Source organism: Pundamilia nyererei, unplaced genomic scaffold (genome assembly GCF_000239375.1).
Source record: "Pundamilia nyererei isolate P.nyererei 1_Seehausen unplaced genomic scaffold, PunNye1.0 scaffold00070, whole genome shotgun sequence".
NCBI classification, from domain to species: Eukaryota; Metazoa; Chordata; class Actinopteri; order Cichliformes; family Cichlidae; genus Pundamilia; species Pundamilia nyererei.
In genome coordinates, this window is record NW_005187471.1 from 906527 (window position 1) to 916011 (window position 9485).

The 9485-nt window shown below is 41.7% G+C and overlaps 1 protein-coding gene across 2 annotated transcripts in view; it reads right to left on the bottom strand.

Moving 5' to 3' along the window:
- Positions 1-2288: 2288 nt before the first annotated feature.
- efna2a (ephrin-A2a) overlaps positions 2289-9485 on the bottom strand; it is an 80819-nt gene continuing 73622 nt past the window's right edge. Inside the window, exons 3-4 of one of the 2 annotated variants that reach the window (XM_005736586.1) lie at positions 6295-6360; positions 2289-4769 (exon numbers count right to left, since the gene is read on the bottom strand). In XM_005736586.1, the coding sequence (XP_005736643.1) occupies positions 4648-4769; positions 6295-6360 (188 nt within the window). In that variant the 3' untranslated portion in view covers positions 2289-4647. Of the gene's footprint in view, positions 4773-6294; positions 6361-9485 lie in introns of both variants that reach the window. The other variant, XM_005736585.1, reaches the window with a different exon arrangement.

A 9485-nucleotide genomic window follows, 5' to 3' on the forward strand; every position in this document is an offset into this window, starting at 1 on the left:
TCCATCTTTCCTCGCACAAGGACCGAGACGTGGGAATGTTTCAAGGCCTTGCTTGATCGGGCTTAATTTAACATTAGGCTAATTCCGCTGATACCTGATACTTGTCAGGACAACGAATTGGCTGACCAAGCGTGCATCTCAATATTCAGAGATAATTTCATTCCCTCGTCTCCTTTTCACTGCAGTCTACTCTTTCTCCATTTGAATTGAGCTCTCATGTGAAGCAATTTGAAGGAAACTAGAGACATCGATAGCCATTAGCCCGCTTTGCACAGGAGGGCCAAACATGGAAAGCCAAAGCTAATCTATTATTCATGTGCCTCAGTTTTCCCCCAAAACAACATTTCTGATATTCTTTTTACATCTCGTTGCCAAAAGCGACAAGTCAGTAGTTTCAAATAACGCTTTTAAAACAAAGCTGATGAATGTTTCAAGCTAGCACTAGCCCTTACAAACCCCAAAAGGGAAAAGTGCCCATTGTCTGTCTGGCTGTTTATGTCCGGATATGGGGAAAACCTAACAAGCTTAAGTGAACATTTCATTTTGACTTATTAAACATTAAACTTTCTTGTTAGATCAGTCCAGCTGCAGAGACAGTGGAATGGTCACAATCTTCCTCCTCCTCCAACCAGCATTACATCCATGTTTGTTCAGACTTGACCTTTGACCTTTCATACTCAAATGTTTATGCTTTTAGACATTTGTCAGTGTGTGAATTCTCGATTTATAGGTTAAAAGGTCTGGGAAGGGGTACAAAATAAATGTAGGGTAATAAATTGATGAATTCTACAACAATTGTTTTTTAAGTTAGAAAACTAATTCTCATTGATTTACTTTTTGCTTTCTTTTAAACAGTTTAACAGTTAACGCTTACTTAAATGACACCTTGTGTAAAGGGAAAATCATCATCAATGTTGGTGAAAATTAAAACAAGTCGTAAACAAACGGCTCAAAGTTTCCACTCAATTCCGGCTTATAATGTTATAGAATTTAAAGACAGTCTAAAAATAGAAGTAAAATATTAAGACACACAGTTGTGAAATATTAACGATTTGAGATAACCCCCTACTGAGATAAACAGCTGAAGACAGTTGCTCAGATGCCATAAAACCAGTGCAGAAGAAGACATCATAAACAGATGATGCAATTAAAACGAGCAAATTTCAAGTGAATTTTGTATGTTTCATGTATTATTTCTTTAATCTATTTTAATGTAATTTAACTCCTTCTTGAGCCACCTATCTGAACATTTACCCACTGCAAGTGTTGGTCTTGTTTAAAGCTTGAGTGTAATATTTCAGCTTCAGTTTGCATTCTCATTCATTTCCACCTTTAAAAGAAAGAAGGCAAGTGCACAAAAATGCACTTAGAGATACTTGAAATCTATCTGGACACAGCTTTGTGCATAGAGGAGGTCTTTCATCTGTCTTTTGCAAAATCAGAAAACTAGTGGAGTATTTTCCTTCTAAATGCAGTTTAGACCATGGGCATACAGTAAAGTGCAAGTGCAGTCAGTACATGAGATCTCCTTTTATGCTCGTTTCTAGCTCAATGTTTTTATTCTGGGACTATGGTAGTGTGAATAATTTAAAGTTCAAAATAATTTATCTTATACTAAGCTACTGTGAAGCCACTTATTTCATCCACTGCCTGAAACGAGCTCTTCTCTCTGAAAGACCACCCCGCTTGAAGAAAGCTTTCTCCCGATTGGCTGCCCCTCCCAAACAAAAGGTTTTAAAAGCAGGTCTTCGAAGCTCTTATTGTCATAGCCAGATCTGAGTACCTTAAATGATCATTTGAATGATTTCCCCTCTCTACTCATATAGAGCCACGAGTAGAAAAAGCCTGAACTGACCACCAACCATTGCTACGGCATTTATAATGACAAAAAGCGTAACAGGTCAACTTCGAAGACACTGCTTGGTTATTAGAACTTGCAGGCCACCCTTCTTGAAATCTGATGGAAACAGAAGAGGAAAGGCTATCAAGTTATTCACTCTCCTTGTTGTCAGCAGTTCAGATTAGCTGTCACATCACTGAGGGAGAAACAGCTGAAGATTGGAGAGGGTGATTTCATCTGAATAATTTCATGCTTTGACTGGCAGAGCTCACTGCTCACCGTCCCACAGCTTTGATGTCAGAGGAAGATAGACTGGGCAAAATAAAGACCCAGGTGCAGTCTAATATACGAATACAATCATCAGCACTTTGGAGGAAGAAAACAAAAAACAAACAAAGTTAATTCACATTTCCACTGAAGAAATTCCACTCACTTGGCTTGATTTCCGAGTAGACAAAAAGACAATCTTTATTTGTGTGTTTCTCTCCTTGCTCTGACTTCTGTGTTTACTTTTGACTGACTTTAATGACTGAGGTCAGCGTCCACAAGAACACAACAAACAGAAAAGGAGACAAACTCATACATGACGCTCAGCCCCGGAGGCATCCTACCACTACCAACCATGGATCACAAACCAGAGAAGAAGAAGAACAATAGAAGGACAGCATCAGTGGAATAGAAGAAGAGAAGACACATTTTTTTAATCTTCCACAGGCTATACCCCATCACTGCTTTCCACACAGGAGTAATTAACAGTGATTTTAAATGCTACAAAAATAAGATGAAGTTGGGAAAGAAGTGCTTCCCCTTGTTTGTGTTTTCTTGTGTGTGTGTGTGTGTGTGTGTGTGGTGTGTGATTGTACATGTGTGTATGTTCATGCCATGTCTTTGTAAATGTCTAGATCTGCATTCGCTCTTCTACATGTCTTTACGTGTGTATATCTGTACATGGGTCATCGTGTGTATGCAGGTGTGTGTTCACAGTGCTTACTCATTATGTTCACTTCCCAACATTAAAGAGGTCTCAGTCCCATCATACACACATGCTTTCTCTCCCCCCCTCCCTCCTCTCTTCGCTCTCTCTTTGTGCTGTTCCCTTTATAGTCATGACCATGAATGCTCCCACCATCTCAGAGGAACAGTCTCGTTATCAAAGACTAAACATGTGTATGTGAATATGTGTGCGTGTGTGTGCGTGCGTGTGTATACACCCATATGTGTTATTTAGTGATGCTACCACACACTTACACACGCACACACACACACATCTCGCCTCATTTGCCACAGTCTATGCGCTTCCCTTATTGGTTTAACCCTCAGACCCAGGACCAGCTTCAGTCAGTGTTTACGTCCATTGTGATCTGGCCTGGGCTCTGAGGGCTGATTTCCAGTCAGTTTCACCCTGTGGGTCCATTTATCTCCGGGCCCAAGCTAATCCATCAACGACTGAAAGCCAGACAGGAGAAACCGTGTGAGGAGAGAGGTTAAATTTTCCTTTTGATGTCTGAAAAAGTCTCAGGGAGAGCAAAGGAGCGGCAGCAGGGTGTTTCTGATTTTCCCCATGAAAAAATATATATCATCATTAGAAACAAGATTGATCTGAAGGTTTCACAGTGGTCATGCAACTTAAGTGTCGCCTCCTTTTCTCACCTGTCCTCCGTTCATCCTTACTTCACCCCCCGCCCCAACTCCCACATGTCATCTTTTCAAATCCCTGACTCTTTCATCCTGCCAGTCTGAGAGAAGGTACTGTAAGTGACCACAGTCATAATAATACAGAAAGACAAAGAGGTGGGTGACCAGTGGTACATTCATACATGAGAAAATCATGGTTCCAAAAGTCACCCGACCCATTCAACATTAGACAGTGCTGAAGACGCCTGTGCTGGCCAGGCTGTGATAAATGCTTTGTTTAGAAACACGAATAAGACAGAACACATCCCACCTGAAGATCTACATCTCATCGAACCTACCCCGAACACCCCCACACCCTCCCAATGAAACAGGCTATGGTTATACTTGTCATTTAAATGAGTTATCTGAGTCTCTTCTAAAACTGCATGAGTTTTGTATCACATTGCAGTGACTCTACACTGGATCTGAAAATATCAACACGTGTAATATTACATTTCCCATATGGACGTATTCATGTAAATCTGTGCTCATATTGTTTCCCCCTTTCTTTTCTGCACAGCCTGAGCCACTATGCTCCTCTCCTCTATGCAATTGCTCTTATTGTTGTTGCAGCTGGAATTGGTCCAGATAGCATAGAATTCCAATTACAATGCAAGCTTGGCCACTTCCAATTCTTGGTTTGAGGATGGGATAGCAATGTGAGCAAAATTCAATTTTTGTGCATCCAGGCCTATCGCTTAATGCATCCTGCCGTGATTGCACGATTGGAATTGCCCCAGAACGACAAGTTTAATCATAGCCATGGCGATATCTACCCCATCAGTGGCCAAGAGTCAATAGTCAAATCAAAAGGACCCTCTGATATGAGTGCAGAGGCATTTCTCTTGTGTTTTTCAGCTGAGAGGTGCTTTTCCACCTGGAATTCAGGGACCAGAGATAAACGACAACTTCCCAGACAGCTTAAGACCCAGCCCTCTTAGTCAGGCCTGTGAAGGGTGTCCGTGGCTGGGCCATAAAGGATGCTGGCAGTGGGGGTGGTTGGTGGTTGTATTGAGGTGGCGGTGGGAGCGGAACGGAGACAGAGGGCTTCCCTGAGGGGTGGTGGATTGAGAGGGACAGCCAGCCCAGCCCATTATCCCTGGGCGGGAGCTCCATGAAGAAGGAGAGAAGGGTCACAGCCAGTAGAAGAGTCCCAAGAAGAGTGAGGCCAGAGCAGCTAAGAGGGTCATGCACCCTGCCCTCCAGCTTGAACTTCCATCAGTCAGGAAAGGCTCCGGAGAATCATATCCCGACCCATCTGAAACAAAGAAATGAGAAAGAGAAAAAAAACGACAAAACATCTGAACTGAGAGAGGACGCACAGACAAAGACAAAACAGTCTAAAACACAGCAAATGAACGAGGGGGTGGATTTAGCCAAAGAAAAATGGTAGACAAGTGAAACGATTACGGTTGGGGAGAGGTGGAAAGCAAGCAGCAAAGCACAAAACTCTCATTCTTTAACAGCTAAGGAGCGGCAAAGGAGGAAGAGGAAAAGAAGACGACGGCAACTGAGCTCTGCAGGGGGTTTAACCAACCTAATTACAGTTTAATCACAGAGACTCAGAATCTGGAGCAGCTGACACACAGACACACTCACAAAGACACACACACTCACACACATGTACAACTGCTCAGAGCTCAATCGAATGACAACATTTCACAGAAAAGATGGAAGCTGCAATGTCAGACACATTGCTTTAACAGCAACTCAAAGAGGAGCTGGAGCAACGACAGAATGTACATTGTTTCAGTAATTATGAAGGAGGAGAGAATTTCCTTTTCCCTTAGCGAGATATGGAATGATCTGAACCTGGAAAGCTGTGTAAGCTGACTCTCTTTTATGAAGCTCTTTAAAGCCATGTCATTATCCAGGGAGACGTGTAACTACCCAGGTTTGATTCCTTGGTGGGGTTTAGGCTGGGGGAGGGGGATAAAAATCCACATTCGTAGACATACAGGTAGATTTTCAAGATAACGCAAGTATAATGTAATGCTTGCCATACTCTGATCCCCATGTACGCAAGGCTTCTCTTGAGTTATTTTTAAACAGCGCTATCATTGGACAACATGGCTCACTAGTGTCAGCACTGCGCTCTGCCTATGAGGAAGCACTTATCAAAGGTGTGTGTTTTAGCAAGCTGCACAGTGACGTGGCAAGCAAGTCATCCCTCATCTTCTCATCATCTGCCTTGTCAACTTTAAAAACAAACCTGAAACATTAGGAAAACTTTAAATCTTTAAATTAAACTTCTACTGCATGCAGCTGGTTTATTATTAGATTGCTTTCTGTTTCCTATGAGTGATTCAAGCAAGTCTGATAATGTTGAGGCTTGGTAACATTCTTAGAGAGCACTTTCAGCCGGCTCTGTTCTCTTTCTACAAGGACAGAAGGTCTCCCTCACACCCAGTGTGATGTGATGTGATTTGATGTGAAGTGCGTATGCCACTTTTTGCTTATGTGTGTGTGTATGTGGGTGCACTCTTCTCTGTGCCTGTAAGTGTGTGCTTGCGTCTGCGCACGGTCGTGTGAGCTCGCATGTGTGAATGTGTCAGTATGCGAGCGCGCGCGTGTGTGTTTTCAGCGTGCGTGTCTGTGGGTAAAGGTGTTAAAGTGTTGCCTGGCCGGTCTGTGAATCAGAGCGAGGTCTGTTGCCGGGGCATTCTATCAGACCTCTTATTCCCCCTAATTTTACTTTGATAGCCAATCTGGACCTCTGTGTGTATATGTCATTGTGTGTTTGTGAGTGAGCATGTGTGTGTAGATAGAGCGTGACTTACCTGGAGGTCTGACATACACTTTCAGCTTTAGACATGCCCGCCCCACATGGTTTGGGTGAGGAGATGCTGTGAGAAGAGACATTGAAAGTGGAGATTAGTTTAGAGATAACGTGATTTTTGCTGCTGATTGCAAACCAAATACATTTAATAACCCAGATATAAAACAAGATAATTTTGTGTTTATGTGAACCAAAAGTAGATTTGACAGAATTTTTTCATTTTTAATAACTGATATATTGCAAGCCAGTAAGAACCAACAGTATTGTGTGAAAGTCATGAGATACTTTAAAGCTCTTTAGACTTTGCTTCCAAGGAGCCAAACTTTCTTAGAAGTTTTAGAAGTTGTCACGAGCCATAGTTCTCCAGAGGGGCGTACTGTGAAGCGTGATCAATGGCTTAGTGAGCTATGTTGAGGTTAAAGCCAGAGTTTTCAGTGTCACGAAAGTGGCTGTCTTTTTACTTGGCTAAATCATTGTAGTATCTTGTGCTGGGGTATGTTCAGAGTTTTGGTTTTAAATTGGCCACGTTTTCACTGATTCTCGTGTTTACAGCATTCTTTATGTGCAATTGAGATTCTCGGCTGGTGGCATACATTTTATATTTGCAAGTTGTTAAGTCTTACCCTACTAAAATCAATGAATGAAGCAGAAACTGTGCATTGCCTAATGCAGAAAATGTAAAAAAAAAAATTCTTGATTGCAAAAAATTGTAAAAGTCTCTTTTACACTGCTGGAACTGGAGCTACTAGAACACAGAACACACACTAAAAATACCTGTTCAATCAGTACAATTAAATCACTTTGATTTGCAGATAAACTTTCCTTTATTAGGCTATAGGACAGTAACTTTGATGATGACCTCCCCTTTAACCTAAATCACGAGGTTTGATACCTCTCTATATATACACAAATACAGATGTGGTTTGAGGACCATAGATATAAACTGAAACTTAAAGGGCTCATGCAACGATAAATTAAAATGCTTATTTTACTGCTCTGTGAAATAAATCCAAAGATGGCTTTACTTAGCATTAGTCTTTTCTCTTATTTGTAGCAGTATTGTGTTGAAAAAGAGTCACAGGACATGTGAAACAGAGAACGGCTTAGTTGATAACCACTGGTGTGATCTCCAATGGATGGGATTTGGGGTTTTGTTGAGCCAGTGCAAAGAAAGAAAGAATGCAAAGAAAGCCCGGCTGTGTTGAATTTCATTTGTAGTAAACCCCACGAAAAGTTCAAAAGACCTTTAAAAAGGCTTTCAATTTTTTCTTTGGACATGTTTTTTCCCCACTTATTTTTCAGTCCTTGTACCTGAGCATTTTCAGAGGAATTTTTATTTTTAAGCCACTTAATAGTGAGCAATGAATTATTTAGGCATTAAAAAGTCACCTAACTCGAGGAACAAACCAGAGATGTTGTGTCTACACATAAAAGATAACTTAGCAAAAAAAAAAAAATTCAATTTGTATCTTTATGCACTTTGTAACTAGCAGCCTGTATCAAAAACACATCTTTTGTTCATAATTCCTTTAGCCGAGTCTACAAAAAAATACCAAAGATAACATGGTTCATGTTTGCAACAGCAAGGTGGTTCCTGCAGAGCTATTATCAAAACCTTGGTATGCAGCGTGCCCTTAAAAACTTTAATTTAACTGAATATGTCAGATGACATAAAAATGTATCCAAAACATACATTTTTTCAGTTAACATGTTAAACATTTGTCACAATTTAGCATTAATCCAGTAATTAATTAATTAACTGTTTTGCAGTTGCAGTGTTTAGAAGTTTAAGCAAGTGCAGAGTTTCATATATTATGTCCTCATACTATATGCTCCCATAAACACACTAAGCACATTAGGCAATCTAAACAAGTTTGTAAGGGATCACTGAAATTCATTCACACTCACATTCCTAAGGGAAATAACTGACTCTCAAATCAACCTGGCTTGAATGTCTTTGGAATGGGGAAGGAAATCCATGCAAATTCCCCACAGTCGCAGGTCTATCTTGCCGTGAGGTAACAGTGCAAACCACTGAGCCAGCTTGCTGCCCAGATTGAATGCCAAAAAAAAAAGAAAAAGAAAAAAATGTTAAAAAGTTAGTGTGATTCAAACTTCAAAGTAGAGTAAATGAAATTGAATCTGGGTTTTTAGTCCCACCTCGCTCCAATGTGAAATAGAGCTGGAGACCCTAAAGGAGATCGTGTCCAAGTCTCTGACCAGTCAGACATGCTGACGAGCACAGCCACCCACACACATACGCAGATGTGTAAAAGAATGTGCTCACGCACAGTTGGTTGCAGAAGTGTGCGTGGAGACCTACTGGCCTTCTCCCTTGAGGAAGCCACAACCCAGTAGTGACCCCATAGAGAATCATGTTTGAGATCCACAGTGCACAGGAAATAAATCTGACCCCTCATTTGCCCTCTCCTCCCTCTTTTTTAGCCCACGACTCCTCCCTCCATCTTTCTCTCTGACCTTCACCTCCTTTACCCTGTAAGGCCTTACCTATAGGCCACTTCCTATCCATCAATTTTTTTCAGATTATCTCCCTGCACTACTTGTAGTGGGCAGAAGAACTTGGGCCTAGCATTAAGGCTTGTCCTAGTGGACGTTTCTGTTTTGGCTTGACTGAAAAAGGCAAAATGGCTAGAAAGGTTTTTTTCCCTCTTCTTTGTTACCCCCAACAATTTCCACCTGTGTCATTTTTAAAAGTCACACCAATTCACCCAGTGACTCATTTTCCCAGCACATCCACAATCTAAAGTCTCCTAAAAACCCATTGAAAACCACTCAGCCTCATCAGATGACAGCTGGGAGAAGCAAGGGGTGGAGCTGACCTGTCAACATGTCAGCCCCATGACAAATACACACACCAGTGTGCACTCACAGGGATGCACTCTCATGGATGTGACCACAAATGCCAATCAAATATGTGCTTCACAAGTATGTTCAGAGAGGACGCACACAATAAGGCACTTAGCGGAAAGGCCGGGTGGTTAAAACGGTCGGCACGTTGTCGTTCCACATCAGTACTGACCTGTGCATGAGTGTGTTTAATGTGAGCATGTGAGTGACGGTGAGAGGCAAGAATGTGTGTTCGCCTGCCAGTCAAGATGATGGACATGGCCTTTCACGGACTCACAATCGCTTGACAACTGACCCCCATGACCAGGCCTCCCCCCGCAGCAC